Source organism: Opisthorchis viverrini (assembly GCF_000715545.1).
Source record: "Opisthorchis viverrini unplaced genomic scaffold opera_v5_18, whole genome shotgun sequence".
In the NCBI taxonomy this organism is placed as follows: Eukaryota; Metazoa; Platyhelminthes; class Trematoda; order Opisthorchiida; family Opisthorchiidae; genus Opisthorchis; species Opisthorchis viverrini.
The window spans coordinates 770,170-786,670 of NW_008751674.1; the positions used below are offsets into that span (position 1 = coordinate 770,170).

General features: G+C 46.8%; 1 protein-coding gene across 1 annotated transcript; it reads left to right on the forward strand.

Moving 5' to 3' along the window:
* Window positions 1-961: 961 nt before the first annotated feature.
* T265_01644 (hypothetical protein) lies at window positions 962-11,867 on the forward strand (the record flags this gene model as incomplete). The annotated part of the gene is made up of 4 exons (XM_009165710.1): window positions 962-1,008; window positions 11,053-11,221; window positions 11,266-11,469; window positions 11,505-11,867. 4 exons carry the CDS (start codon window positions 962-964, stop codon window positions 11,865-11,867), a joined length of 783 nt encoding a protein of 260 aa, XP_009163974.1.
* Window positions 11,868-16,501: the final 4,634 nt, after the last annotated feature.

Consider the following 16,501-nt stretch of genomic DNA (forward strand, 5'->3'; position numbering starts at 1 on the left):
GCACTATATGTTTCATTAGTCAGCTGACCGCAAAGGAACGAGTGGCTGCTGAATACCGGCAATAGGTGTGCACAGGGTAGCCGCATAGACTAGTAAAAGAAGCACCGCAGGTTCCGGTCAAGGTGTTAACTGACTGAGAATATTTTGGGGTTTCTTCCACAAACTGACTTACCAACAACGGGCTTCTCACCCTGAAGCGATCTGTCGGATGGTATATCAGATTTGGCGTGCACGTTTCCCTTCTAATTGTGTCCGGCAAGCCGATGTTGATGGATTGGAAATTGACCTAGGCACTATATGTTTCATTAGTCAGCTGACCGCAAAGGAACGAGTGGCGGCTGAATACCGGGAATAGGTGTGCACAGGGTAGCCGCATAGACTAGTAAAAGAAGCACCGCAGGTTCCGGTCAAGGTGTTAACTGACTGAGAATATTTTGGGGTTTCTTCCACAAACTGACTTACCAACAACGGGCTTCTCACCCTGAAGCGATCTGTCGGATGGTATATCAGATTTGGCGTGCACGTTCCAATGTGCCCTAGAAACTAATTGACGGCGTACGTCGTCATCCGGGAAACCACATGTATAACGTAGCTGTTCCCCTGGCGAATTTCTCGGCGATCACAGCACTAAGTGGCATGAATCTCATACTGGCACATGAGACATTCGTTGTGCTGAGCGACCTTCTTGATGACGTGCTCCAGGCTATCGGGGTGATGCACGCGCCTCTTCAAACGCTCGTTGGCGTTCTCCAGGCGGTTATTGATCACATTCCCAAAGTGTACCAATCAACGCTGTGCATTAATGGCCCACTTTCGAATGGCGAACAGCCAGCTGGAAGTCAAGCAGGAGACAAACATGGGGTCTGTTCTCCGCAGGATTCGTAAATCGTGGTGAAAACTGCGCGATCATTGTTCGGTGCGCGGTCACTCACTCAGCTGCGTTGTCAAAGCGGGCCACGCGATGGAATACGTGCCGGCCGCGGTAAGGAATCGTCTGCAAGATTTACGGTAACACAATGAAACGTACCTATTTCCAGCTGGATTGTTGTGAGTGAGAATGGTACATCATTGCATAGCAGACGAAAACAGGTTTAGTGGTTCGCATCTGCGAACTCAACTTGTCCGTGACAAGAGTTCCGCCATCACATTCTTCAACAAGCAGAACAGTTTACCAAGAGGCGCAAAACGCTCGCTTTAAACGAAGGCATACATTACGAGTCAAGCAGCACCAATGCCATCCTTCACAAGGAATGTGTATAGCTTGAACCTCAACAGTGGACGTCAGAAGCTTCTAAGTTACTTGCTCAAGCGGTTGGTCTCGTGCGAAGCATCGACGTTTACAGCGTTCGGGAAACGTCAAAAAATCGCAATCTGCGGCGTTCGGGAAAAGCAGAGGTGGGTAAAAATGCCACCATTTTTTCCACCAACAGTACGGCGCCGGGCTCTCAAAACTTGGCTATGATGGATGACATACCATGTAAGAAACCCGGTTAAATGTGACCGCCGGCCTACTTAACCATGGCAGTCGGCATTTGGCGCAACAATTGTTAATATCTTTGATAGTAAGTACCTTTCCGAAACCGTCGGCGACGTATTACCGAATCTTTGAGGAGAGAGCACCATACTCCAAAAAGATAACACACTCCTCTAATTTATTATTTGTCAGGCACCGGCTGATGAAGAGCCTGTAAGACATAAACTTGCTGCGTGGATGGTTGTACTCCAGATGGTAGGAAGTAACCATCAAGCAGTCATGCCACCAGCGAACATGGAATCTCGCGGACAACCGGTATAATGTATGCCACCCGGTGCAAAAAATAACGATAAACTTACTGGGTGTTGCGAATTCCACGGCCAAGACTTCGTCTGCAAGACGTCTGCTACAACGGTAGGACGCTTTTCAATATAGAAGTAGAGAACTGCCTCTGTTTTTGAAGCATGTGCGGACGAAAACGATGAAGTTTTTGATCATATACTCTTTCAGAGCAGTTTTAAATAAACTGAAGGAGAAAAAAGTGGACGAACTAACTTTTGCGAACTGCGTTCCAAGGAAATTTTAGGTGTATGTCTAGTACGCGGAGTGTGGAGCCATTGGCAGACATTAAAGTCCGAATTTCGCGACCAGTGGGCATGAGTTCGTTCAAACAATTTCCAACAAAACTACGGCCGCGTGAGGAGATCACAAGGTTACGAATAGTGACCATCAAAATCTACAAGTCTATGTTAAAGTTTCTCCCCTTCAAACGATGGTTTCGGAGAAATTATGGATGGGATCTAAGCCTTGGCTCCAAGGGGAGCTCGACTATTATCGAACACCACCTCAAATTCATCACACCCTGGAGTGAGCAAAAAGCGATCTTCTTTGTGAACTTTAAACGTGAATAGAATAGTTTCTACCACAGGTTTGATTCACAATCAAAGAAATTCTCTCACTGCTAAGCAATCGTTGTTTTAAAGAGCAGCGGTTTCACACGTTGCGCGGGCGCTTCGATTCTCCAGACGTGACCATGAGGTTGGTAGTAATGTTCCTTTGTTGTTGATCCTAGCCCATCCCTTTTATATTTTTTTCTTTTTTTTGCGCTATCCTACCAGGCATATGCGTTTGTTAGAGGCGTATTTCTCGTCATATCACAATCGTGTTCAAGATCCTGACCACAGGTGATGTAACCATGGGACCGTGGTCACGGATTGATACACAGGATCGAGGCTTTTACCCAAGTTTCCCGGGTCGGTTTTGTTCTTGTCGGTCAGTGGCTGTCGTTCACCTGAAAGGCACAAGTGAAGAAAGGGTGTAGCACTGCTCTTTATGCTCTCAGCGCGGATCAACAGGATTAGTTGGAGAAGTCTTGGAATGGTTAAATAGGAGGGGAGACTGGTTACTCAGGTATTGTCTAGTCTTTGCATATCAGATTTGGACGACGTCAGTGAGTTGTGAAGCGTTTGGTCTACTTTAGCGGATGGCTGTTGCAACAAATGTTTCATTCACAATAAGGCTTTCAAATAAATCATGGTCCTACGGCAGCAAAGCATCGGTGTTGAACACTGATGTCATGCTGTCGATGGTGATTGTGATGATACCTTTTGATGAGACGAGTCGTATCCATTCATGTAGGCCTTGCTAATGCCGTGTAGTCGACAGTGAAGGTGTATTTTGACTAGTTAGTCGGGATTTAGTTATTCCGTCAGATAGAGAGATGTTTAGCGGTACGTTGATCCGGATCCAGTGGTGGACGTCACCTTTACTACTTGCCATACTCCAAAAGCTCCGCGGCTTGCGTCCGAGGATAACCGGTTGGCCGGAAGGAGAGGGCTACAACAGCTTAATCACTGCTTTCTATGGCGGATTCGAGGAATACATCCATATCCCGAGAACCTCGTTAATAAAGGGTACGGCAATATTGGCTTGTGTAACCACCTTATGCTGTCAGAATGGGATGACTAGGACCACGTGTGGTTATTTGAAGTGTAGCTTGTCAGTGTTTCGCCAAGTGCAACTCCTAGTCGGTTTACCATTTCGGGTGGTAAGCAAGATCGAAGTATGGGGGCAGTTCGAGTATCGAATAGATTCGTATCAAACCTCCCTGATTCGTTTTTCGTGCTCCCGAAACTTGGCATTTTGTGTTGTAACTATCCTACGCGTAACTTCAGTCTACTTGAACGGTTCCGTCAGTCGGTTGAGTCTGATGTGCTATCAGAGTGCGCCTTATCAGTCAGTTCATACAGTAACCAAGGTCGTCGTTTTATGCTACCCAAAGCATCATTATGGGGAAGTTGTGAGCAATGCCTTTAATAGTCTTCTTAGGTACCCGCCTGACCGTCGCACCGCAAACTTTTCGGAGAACAACCGGGTCTTAGAATGTGGGGACATGCTACCAGACTTGATTAATCAACAGGTGAACTCGGTTGTTGTATGCTATGGTATGGTACGAAGCATAATTCCTGAATTGCATTTTCTATTACTTTGCGCGACTTTATCCCAAGGAAGAATGAATAGAATCTATGAATACCCCCATGCGCGGCTGCCCATGTAAAGCAATCGGTGGCGATACCTAAAATGTCGACTAGTTCCTGTTCTGCTTGACTCTAGCCCGCCTGCGAAGATTGGGGGCACTGTAGTGGACTGCCGCGAAGCCTGTTCGGTATGCCTTCCGGATTTTCAACACGCATATCAAATGTTCTCAGACTAGAAAAGTTCTGCAGTTCTGGGTGTTTTTCTCCTACTTTTGTTTGATTCGCATGATAGTCTAACAAGTAATTCGCTAGAGTAGGTTGCATGATGTAACCTATAGTAAGTCGAATGACAACACAAGGTGCCTGCTCAGATCATCATCTAATACTTCTCTGGTTTAGTCTTTTCCCGGTACAAAACAGCCCCTCAAAGTTCACTATTATAGTTTACAATGGAATGCATTTGCATAGGCTTTACAATCTGTTAAGCTAGCCTATCGATCTTTCCTTTCCTGAAAAGCATCAGCCTAGTCCACTTGTGGCTGGTGGCAGGCCAGAACACTTGTTGGTCTGTTCCCGTGTATGACATGTAAGACCGCATTAGTCATGCATAATATCGCCTCCCATCCAATGTGTTCAAATTTGCAAATTGCTGCAGCAGTCTTCTTTTGACAGTGTTTTATCATGAACACCATGAGAGTTCTTGGCCGACTTCAGCTCTAATAGTATTAGAATGACTGAGCGCCATGTGGTGTATAATGTGGAATTTTTCAGTCAAAACACGGTAGTGGAATAGTGTTGTAATCCGACGTTTCGGTTGCCCTGGATCACCTTTTTCAACGATTTCTACAATCAGTTGAGTAATAGCCTTCATATTGGTGTGTTCCTTTGGTCAATGGGCGGTCAGATTCAACCAGCGTGCATGTGTTAGCTCTGTGTGCGTGTACGCGTGATTGTGTGCACTCTGGTAGGGATGTGCCTCCGTTTGTTCTGCTGGCTGTGGTGCGTCATTTCGAGATCCCCGTTTGACATCTGGCTACTATGCCACCTAAAGTGTACAGTAACTTCAAGTCATATAGACAGAATGCTGGTAGGATCACCACCAGCACCAGAAGCTGCGTTGGTTGGGACATGTGTTGCGTACGCCAAATCATCGTTTGCCGAAGAGAGTACTGTTTTCCATGCCCAATTCGGAGTGGCGTAAACAGAGGGGTGGCCAACCCAGTGTTGATCTCCAGGACCTCAGCGCACTTCCATTCCATCCTGACTTCACTATACGTGCACCATCGAAGTCGGGGCGAGATGGCTCAAGCGGTAAGAGCGCTAATTTACTGACCAGAAGGTCCGTGGCTCGAACCCGACCTCTGCCTCTCGACTTCCCCTGTCTGGGCTTGGGCACCCTGGCAGTATCCCAGTCCTCGTGCCTCCTTCGGGTGGCATAGCAGCTAGGCACCGGGAGTGTTGAAGCTAAATTCAACTGCATGGAGTGCAATGGCCGAATGGCGTTCGAATTCTTTAAAAAAAACTTGCTTCTTTATGAAAATACGCATGCTGTTTACTCCGTGAGATGGAGATGTCTGGCATGTATTTGGCCAGACATTCTGCACAGGGAATTCGGTACACGCATTTTGTGCTGTTTCAGTTTGTTGGGGTCCTTAGCCCTTCCAAGGTGTCATAAGGTGTTGTCAATTCCAAAAACATGAATCCTTGCTGCATTGCCACCACAGTTTACATAGTACTATGGCTAGCGCTCTCAATAACCACCTATCTTCGGAAAAATGAACATCTGCAAGGAGGACCGATGATGTATTCTACTACAATATGACCCCAAAAGTAACTGGAAAGCACACACTAGTCTGTTAAAATGACCGGTATACGAAACGCGCGTTGATGTATTTCAAGGTCTACGATTCAATTATAATTTGTGTGACGTGACAGTCACAGGCCTTTAGTGAAGTAGCCAAATTAACTAACTAACTAGATGTATGCTCCTAATCTTTGAGTCAATGTGCAGCACGCCCCCGATTGCATATAAGTGAAAAACTGAGGGGGAAGATATAATTGCCGTTCGAACAACCCATGGTAATCCTGTTCTGGGAACCAGGTGGTTTTATACCAGTACAAGACTTGTCCTTGGACACCTACCTTCACGAATGAGCCGTTTGAATGGATGAGCCACCCCATACGCATTGGATGTAAAATCTCCACTGGCGGTAACTGGACTTCAGAAACACCTATACCAACGAGCACAGAATTGTTTGCTGGCCTGTATTGTCTCTGATAATAACTGGATGTCGTCATCGGCGGCAATACACCAGTAGAAAACACTGGCATACAACAGCGAGAAAAATGTCTACCAGTGGAAATGAAAAAGTGAGGCCTTACGTTCTAATGGAAAACGTTCAAGAACCTACACGTTAGATGTGAGCTTACGCCTGGGTATCGAGTACGCAGTATCACCATCATTGACAGCGTTACACCAGTAATACTGGCGTTCGACTACCGTTTTATCAAAGAGAAAGAAAGCTTTCATAAGTTGGGAGATGACTGAATGGCATAGGTTCGGTGCGAAGAAGTCCTGTGTTCTTGGAGAAAACTATCAGCAGCAAGGTGCCTACCGCTGTGGACAGCGAGAAAATGCGTACATCTGACCGTCCTGTTAAAGTAAGGCGTCAACATCCAAGAACCCAACCCAGGGCAGGTAAACCTTAGCTAGGTGATCCGTTTATGAGAATGAAAGCATGCGCACCGTGTCTTGTTTTTGCTCGTGCAAGGAGAGTCACGTGGAAGGGAAACATCCTCCCGACTACCTGGTTCGGTCGAAGAAGACCATGGATGTGGCCTTGGCGTTTCAGCGCACGTGACGTCGACAAACTCAGGAGCCCTCATACTGTATTTTTGTCACCTCAGATATCTCGCAGCAGTTTTGCGTGATTTGTGTTGTCTGGCGGGATAGTAGTAAGCCCGACTTTCCGTGTACGCCTGGAGTTGACTGCAAACCTTCACACACCAGACCTCATTTAGATGGAGTCTGTTCACACTTCTCTCGTTGCATGGTTTTGTTTCGGTTCCTCAGCTCTTCTCGAATGCTTCGATATGTTCGGCTATTCCGCGTGTTGGACAACGTGGATGTCGCAGATTCTGTATTGGGAGTTGAACTCGTCGGGTGAAGACAAAGAATGGTGGTGGACTGCGTGAATGCGATCCATATCAAATGGCCGTTACAAGTAAACCTGGAGCTGTTATCAATCCCACGTTCTGTCTCGCTACAATGACTAGGTTGGGTAAATCAATATTCACCATTCTTGGATCTAGAACGATCAGTATGAAAGACCTGTCACTTGCAAACAAACGAAATCACGCTGTCCGATAAGAATTAGTTCAGTTAGTTTGGAAATATAATGCACAGTTCAGCACAATGAGAAGCTAACAGCCTATACATACCAGGGTCATCATAGTATTCTGTGTATCTCATCTGCTCCGAAGAACGGTGTTACAAATGTGAACTTTACACGCAGTGTATGAAGAAACATCTTCAGTTTGTATTTTGGTTTGAGCGCCTGACTGCATCTCTGATGAAAGCCCCAGGCCTGTGACGCTGCTGTCGGAGTCTATTCAGGTTTTAACTGCTGTGTGTTGTGTCTGTGTGCTAACTGGGTGATTTAGGAGCTTGATGGAATTCATCCTATCGCGTTTTGTAGTCTAGGACTTGAGTGGGGAAACCTCAAGGAAGAAGACAAAGGACACCAGATGAATGTCGGCTATAGTGTAGTTGAACCAAAGGAACAAGAGAGCGCTGCAGCTCAGTTGGCTACAACAGGGAGAAAATGAAATCCCAGTGAAATATTAAAAAAGGCAGGCTTGCTTGTTAGGACCTGACCGTCTTAATATTGTGTACTTCGCTTCAGGAATAAAACTGTCCTTTCCGTGACAACCGGGCAATAAGGAAATTGCAGTTGGTCTATCCGGATCGATTGGCCTACGCTGAGAACTCGAGATAGCCGTGGTTAAGGTGCCAACTTACTGACCGGGAGGCCCGTAGTTCGAACACAACTTCAACGTATTGACTGCTCCTTTTCAGGCTTGGACAACCTGGCAGTATCTCAGCCCATCATCATCGTCAGCTGTAAGAACCGCGTACTCGTCGCACAGTGGTTGTAGCTGCCGCAGTTTCGTTCACCGATGATTTGGGGGTGGGGGTAGGTAGCTGCGCATTGCACGCTCGAGCTGGTAAATTGGTGCATAAATCCAGCACTGTCAGGGGACTGTCAAGTAGAGGGGGTTGGAATAGGAGCTATGCATTGAAGGTAATAGCTTGGATGCACGAGCACCATTGAGGGCCATATCTGATAATGTCTCTAGCCATTGATGTGGCCTGTCTCAGGGTCCCCACCCAGGAAGACGGCAGTGACCAGCGCAGCTGAGTTTGCTGGTAATGGCTTTCACACTTCGCGTCACATCCTAACGGATTGTTTTCTGCTCTCTCGTCCACCCTTTTTGCCTAACAGGCTGCAACTATCAAATTTGTCATGCATTGTCAGCTTTCGGTATCCCTCACTCATTCGACTATAGACAGCTCTTCTGCTTTTTATTTAGAGTTAGTGGTACGCTGGCTAAGCAGGCAAAATCGATTACTTGGCATCCCTTTCTGAACCTGGAAATTACCTGCAACTACTGTTATTAACTATCCATGAGTTCAAAGCTTCCTTTTGAAGATTAACGGGTCGGTCTCCGTGTCACTTGATTTTCTTAGGGTACTCATTGCTTTAGTGCTCGCTTTAAAAGCGTAGGAGCAATACCTTGTCGTTCCTAGAGTGCGACCGCCTTCACTTAGAGGTCCGAATTTCGAAAATCTCCGTGGAAACTTCATAGAGCAAAAGACCACCGTGTCATGAGAACTTTCTGTAGAGAACCACCAACACTCCTGTCTGACAATATGAGTGATGAGTTCACCTACTGCAACCCTCTATCCTCAGTAAATGTCTACTGCGGTGGCTGTCCATTTGTTATTCATGCCCCTTATTATTCTCATCTCCCAACGCTTGCCCAGGGACGGCTGGTGTCAACGTCCGTTCATAAAAATCAACAATTGGCCGGCCATTTTGAAAAGTGTTCCACTGATCTCACCTGTCTCATGAATCCATGTCCAATTTCTCTGGATGCATCGGAAATATATTTATCGTTGGGCTATCGTCCTTGGTGTCTCCTTGAATGGGTACCCTCAGTCGTGGCACACCAATGTTTAGGGACATCGGCATACACGGCCTACCCGCGCACTGGTTTTCGTTTATGCATGTAGGCTTGCTTTCGTATACCTCCCAATGGGAAGCTCACCCACTCCTGGATTCACGCATCAGCTGATTTAGCTGGTGCCTGGTTATTTATCCGCATTTTCCCAGATGATCGGTGAACGGAACCGTGGAGCTTATAACTCCTGTACAACAAGCTCGCGGTTTGCAGCTGAAGATAATGGCTGTCGTTTTCCCCTTACCCCTAGTAAACCTGAGTACTCGGTTTGTAGTTAACAAACTGGCCACTTTCCCTCGCGTCCGGCTGAATGACTTGAACCAATTTTTCACAGTCAGACGCTCTCCTTTTCCGCCGTCCACGCTGATCAGTGCCTAGTAAAGGTCAATCCCGATAAAATAGAAGTGCCTAACTAGGGAATAAACGTAACTTCGGGCCCGCAGTCAATTATTCTCCATTTTCCGTTGAAGAACTCATGTACACTAAAGCCACGTAGGATTGCCGTGGTCACCATGCTGCGTTACTCCCCGGGAGCTTTCGCTGTCGACACTATCCAAATAAAATGGCTATGACAGACAGCTGTACATGCAGGGGAACTCCGGATACAAATACAACAGCCTTTTTGAGACGGGTCGCTTGATGCGAACGAAGTTCACAGTTCCAAGACTGCTGGCTATAGAAACCCAAAAGCTAACTCCTTAGAGCGGCCGATTTGAGGGTCGACTGCCGACGAAACATCTGCATAGGTCACTCATCTTGTGACGCAGTAAAATGAGTACCAACTCTGGGTAATATTGATTCCAAGGACTGCTGAATCTCAGATACGTAGTTCAAATTCAACAGCCAACGGTTCCGAAACCGAGGCGTTTTTCAGCTACATAGGCACAGTTGCCAAGACAGCTGAAGGTGGAGTAATCATCATCATCATTGTCAGCTGTAGTAACCGCGTACTCGTCGTACAGTGGTTGTAGCTGCCGCAGTTTTGTTCACCGATGATTTGGGGGGTGGGTGGGTAGGTAGCTGCGCATTGCAGGCGAGAGCTAATAAATTAGTGCATAAATCCAGCAGTCAGTGGGCTGTCAAGTGAAGGAGGGTCGGAGAAGAAGCTATGCATTGAAGGCAATAGCTTGGATGCACGAGTGCCATTGAGGGCGCGGCTGGGCCATATCTGACAATGTCTCTAGCCATTGATGTGGCCGTCTCGGGGTCCCCATCCAGGAACACGCAATGAACAGCGCAGTAATATCGTCGCCGGTAATGTTTCCAGCAGCTCCACTTCGTATAGTTGCTAAGGCAATAAACTACTTGTAAGGACGCCACTGAGTGACGCTGGTTAGAACAATCTTAGATTGCCCAGTCGGTCAGCGGAGGTAGGTGTGAATGGAAGCAACTTGACTACCATGACTAAACTAACGGATTTTGATGCCGTGCAGTGGCGTGGTCAAGACGACCACCAGCACAGGTGCGCTATGGCAGTCGGTCTAGGTCAAAAAGCGTCGACTGCTCCATCCAGATGTGTTGACTGGCTTCCCAATCGGAAGCTTATTCAAACTGACTGACCGTAGCTTGGTTCTCCTAAATAATGGATTCAGATGTTGCTGACGCACCGAATGGACCAGGGGGTTGAAGTGATTCGTTGTGTCGGGGTCGCCAAGGCTGAACTGACCACCTGTGATGTCCCAGGAACCAACGCTAACCACTTCCATGGTTCAAAACGGCGATAGTACCTGACATTTTAGAGGTGGTGAAGAAAAGTGCCTCGAATGCCTTTTAAGTGCTGTAGGTGATTATGCGTGCATTGGTTTTCCAGTTATGCTTCTTTCATGTAGTTTTCGACATTTCACGTCCTTTCTCCAGCACCCAAGTGAAGACTGACAAAAAGCCGCGCAAGCCGGAAGGGAAGCTTTTCAAGGAAAAAATTCGAAAACGTCGAATTGTATCCGAAGCTGCGAAAAAAATCATACAACGCAGGCGTTTTGCAACTCTAAAAAAGCTTATCACCGCGCGCGGCCAAGCCTATGTTAATGTATGTGAACATTCTTTTCGTTGTCTAATATTGATTGTTTTCAGGAATACCGCAAAGACGCACGAAGGGAGATAAACAAGGCCAGGGAGGCTAAAAAGGCTGGCAACTTCTATGTACCTGAGGAGCCGAAACTGGCTTTTGTTGTCCGGATCCGTGGTATAAACGGAATCCACCCCCGGCCTCGTAAGATTTTACAGCTGTTTCGCCTGCGACAGATCAATAACGGCATGTTTGTACGATTGAACAAGGTAAGGTTTCATTCGATCCCTTCACAAGTCTATAGGCTACACTTAATATGTTACGGATTATCGATCCCTACGTCGCTTGGGGTTATCCATCCATCAAGACTGTTCGGCAGCTCTTATACAAGCGTGGTTACTGTAAATACCACGGAACCCGTCAACCAATCACCAACGACTTGATCCAACGGAAACTTCAGCGTTACGGGATCCTGTGCATGGAGGATCTGATACACGAGATCGTCAAGGTGCAGAAAAACTTCAAGCCAGCTGTATCCTTCCTTTGGCCATTCAAACTGAATAACCCTAGTGGTGGATTCCGAAAGAAAGGACGTCACTTCGTTGAAGCCGGCGATTTTGGGAATCGGGAAAAATACATCAATCACCTATTGAAACGAATGATTTAATTGTTAATACATCAAACTACCTTGTGGCGACTGCAATTTTCGTTTTTGTGAGCTCTATTTCTGCGACACTGAATCATAATGTATCGTCGAAGTACCCGTCCGTGGTGCTAACCGTGCCACCAATGGGTAGCCGAACACCTTCAATCCTATATTGGTTCTAGGCTGGCAGGCCAGCAAAAGCTCGTTTGGTGGGCGAATCTATTCGTTCACTTCGAATCTCCCTCACAGTTAACGTCCTCACCAGCTCGAGTTTAATCTGGACCATAGATGCGCTGACAATGTCCACCCAACGCATGTACAGCCACGGGTCATCAATGAGATGTCTTAGTTGGTTAGAGTGCGAATTTACTGACCGGAATTTCCGTGTTTCTAACCCGACCTCTGCATCTCCACTTCTTCCTAAGCTTGAGTAGCCCGAGAGTATCTCGGTCCTCGTGCTTCCTTCAGGTGGCATGGCAATTAGGCACCGGAAGAGTTACAGTTGAACCATTATTTCATCAGTGATTGCATGCCCCGTAAACCTTGACTTACAACACGTGCGTAATATTGATGAGATAGCGGACTTCTCTGGATCAAACTCTGTCCATATATCCCCTCGCTGGCGAATGTTCGTTTTACTTGTCCAGCGTGCCGTGACCACCGAATCCATAGTTGAACTCAGTTCTGAAAATTTTAGTGCTGAACTGTGTAAGCTACAGTTTATTCTTGTTTTTCAAGTCGCGTCGGCCGGTCGGCCGACTTCATCGAAGGGCTCTTTTCGCGCCGGTCACTGCCGTGTTTTCTGGATAGAGACCCCGAGACGAGATATACCAGTGGCTAGAGACATGCATCAGACGCCTCCTCAACAGCTCTCATGTTAGTGCCTTCAGTGTTTAGCTTTCTTCCAATCCCCCCTCTTAGAAGTCCACTGGCACCTGTATTTAACGCACCACTTTAACTCCCACCTCCAATGCGCAGCCCCCTACCCCACCCCGAATAATCGGTGGATGAATTTGTGCCAGCTAGAACCACTGTACGACAGGTACGCGGAGCTGATGATGATTGTGGCATCCTAACTGATCCAAATGTTGCCAGGAGTGTCTTTCTGAAAGGTAGCGCCTTAATATGAAATATTCCTCTTTATTACCCCTTCTGTGCTGCTTCCATAAGTTTTAAAAGCCCTAGCAGACGTGGCTGCACTTAGTGCGCACTGGTATGGTCTGCTCGATTGGTTCGAGAACGCTCACGACCCGCCTGTTGTACTCCACCGATCTGCGACATCGAATGTTCATTTTACCTGTGTTAGGCCATTTAAATGCACGTCTTTCATTCACCTGTGATAGACTGTATATAGTGTTTGGGCCAGTTTCCGGTAGTAAGCATCTCGAGCAGAATTTCAGTAGGTTATTAGAAGGGGCTGGATGAATAACCGGTTTACGAATTGGAATGTCCCAGTGGAAGCTGTGTAACGCCAATAAGGGCTCGAATTTGTGTAGTTTCGCAGATAATCAGAACGCTTCAGCTCTGTATTATAGCTGTCATCACTTACGGTAACACCTGTCTGAGTGCAGATGCTCAATCGTCATTCCAACATAATTCTGTGAGGCCGGGTTCTCTAGTGGATATTTTGGTCCAGGATCCGTATGCTACTGGCCTCCACCCTCAATATGTACACAAAGAAACTTTCACTTGTGTTCGAAAAGCTGTGCATGCGCTTACGTGCGAAGTGGGGTTTCGTTCGACCTTTAAAGTTCCTTCGTTCAGCCACGGAGTGTACGTAATCTGTTGCTTGACACAGTTTTCTAGGAATCATTGAATGATGTGGTCCTCTTTTAACACCTGAATAAACCAAAGAAATTGCTGCATTACTTGATAACAGTGTAAACTCCCATTCTTCGGCCGGTCACTGCCGTGTTTTCTGGATAGAGACCCCGAGACGAGATATACCAGTGGCTAGAGACATGCATCAGACGCCTCCTCAACAGCTCTCATGTTAGTGCCTTCAGTGTTTAGCTTTCTTCCAATCCCCCCTCTTAGAAGTCCACTGGCACCTGTATTTAACGCACCACTTTAACTCCCACCTCCAATGCGCAGCCCCCTACCCCACCCCGAATAATCGGTGGATGAATTTGTGCCAGCTAGAACCACTGTACGACAGGTACGCGGAGCTGATGATGATTGTGGCATCCTAACTGATCCAAATGTTGCCAGGAGTGTCTTTCTGAAAGGTAGCGCCTTAATATGAAATATTCCTCTTTATTACCCCTTCTGTGCTGCTTCCATAAGTTTTAAAAGCCCTAGCAGACGTGGCTGCACTTAGTGCGCACTGGTATGGTCTGCTCGATTGGTTCGAGAACGCTCACGACCCGCCTGTTGTACTCCACCGATCTGCGACATCGAATGTTCATTTTACCTGTGTTAGGCCATTTAAATGCACGTCTTTCATTCACCTGTGATAGACTGTATATAGTGTTTGGGCCAGTTTCCGGTAGTAAGCATCTCGAGCAGAATTTCAGTAGGTTATTAGAAGGGGCTGGATGAATAACCGGTTTACGAATTGGAATGTCCCAGTGGAAGCTGTGTAACGCCAATAAGGGCTCGAATTTGTGTAGTTTCGCAGATAATCAGAACGCTTCAGCTCTGTATTATAGCTGTCATCACTTACGGTAACACCTGTCTGAGTGCAGATGCTCAATCGTCATTCCAACATAATTCTGTGAGGCCGGGTTCTCTAGTGGATATTTTGGTCCAGGATCCGTATGCTACTGGCCTCCACCCTCAATATGTACACAAAGAAACTTTCACTTGTGTTCGAAAAGCTGTGCATGCGCTTACGTGCGAAGTGGGGTTTCGTTCGACCTTTAAAGTTCCTTCGTTCAGCCACGGAGTGTACGTAATCTGTTGCTTGACACAGTTTTCTAGGAATCATTGAATGATGTGGTCCTCTTTTAACACCTGAATAAACCAAAGAAATTGCTGCATTACTTGATAACAGTGTAAACTCCCATTCTTCGCCATCATGCAAGCTGTGAATCATGCTTGATACACCGTGTATTATTTATACTATTCTGCGAAACTACTAAGTCGTAAACGGTTTGCAGAGGTAGCGTAGTCTCGGCCAGAGACTTGCCGTAGGTGAAATGCACAACAGCTAAGCAAAGAAGACAGCTGCGGCTATATCCACTGGAATCATATTCCCGAATTCTCGAAAGATTGGATTTATGGGGTGACGGGAATAAACTCGGTGGTAGGGTATCCCAGATGGTGCTGATTTTCTCTTTCACAGTACGGATAGTTTGCACGCGGTGGTTCTCATCACCGTCATCTCTGATAGCGATGCATGCTGGTAGTTAACTGCCGAACAGCCATGAGGTAAGAAAGCCTTAGTAAAGAGAAAAGAAAATTGAAAGATAGGGACTTAGTGAGACGAAGTCTCATGTCCCTAAGTAAAGTGATCAAGGATGCGGCGCTTACGTTTCCGGACTGCATTAAACTAAACACATTTGAGCCTAATGGCCGAAGGCGCCATCAGTGAGGTTTCTTAGGCGGCCCCTCTGAACCTCAACTGACATAAACCCAGATCACAAGTAAATTTCAGCTATGTAGTCTGCGGTGCGCGCTATTGGGGTCTGTTTTGTAACCTCTCGTAGGGTTCCCAGCCACGTCCACGTTAGCTCTAGCCAGGAAGGCACAAATATCCTAAAGCACTCACTTACTAACCGCCTTAATCTCTCATTATCATATCATGGCCTGTTCCCCTCGAACCGTGCGCCGATAATTGCTTGGAACAAGAAATAACGCTTTCTCCGGCAGGCGGTGGTTTGTTATACGTCATAAATGCCCCAGCCACAACCTGGTAAGCTTGATCTGTGTTCTGGCAATTCGCATTCGTCACCAGGTATTTGCTTGAGCGCCGCTTCGCTAAGTACTCGCTTAAGTCAGCTAATTACCGTACTACGGATACCCGGTGGTCAAACATCTAGGGACGCCCAAGGTCTTATCGGGGAGGCCAATCCTCTGAACCATAGAATATGCTTATGCAATCACCGGGCTGTGTGAACCGATCAAGCAAAGTTTCAGAGAAGCACAAGGGGTAGGGAAAATAAGACCGTATACTGTGAACGTGCAAAGCGCATGCCAAAGCGTGAAATCGATGTCCTTATAGTGCTTTACGCGGACAAATAAATAATCGAACAACGAGTCCATGTCCACACAGTTGACATCCATTACTCCCTCCAGACGTGATTTCGATACCGATTTACGGTCCCTTGATGTATGTACTCTATGACGTTGACGAAAATGGGGATGGACAACTCTAACGAACTCCACTAGTCAGGAATCCTTACAGCTTACCACCCTAACCCTTCCGGAGATATGGAAATAAAGCACATGAAGGATGTCCCCCTCTGGCCAAAGATGTTTAGAAGAACTAATCTCAACAGAGTCAGAGGCTCGTTTAAAGTCGAAGTAAACCGCGGTTGTTAATCGGTGACATAATTGACGCTGCCCAAACAATTGATGTAACGTAAAGACGTGATCAATGCACTCTACCAGACCAAATCCCTGTCTATTTCTCTCGGACTTGCAGCTCACGTCGTCCTTAAACTGACACCCTTTCCTGTTTAGCTGCCATGCCACCCGAAAGAAGTACAAGG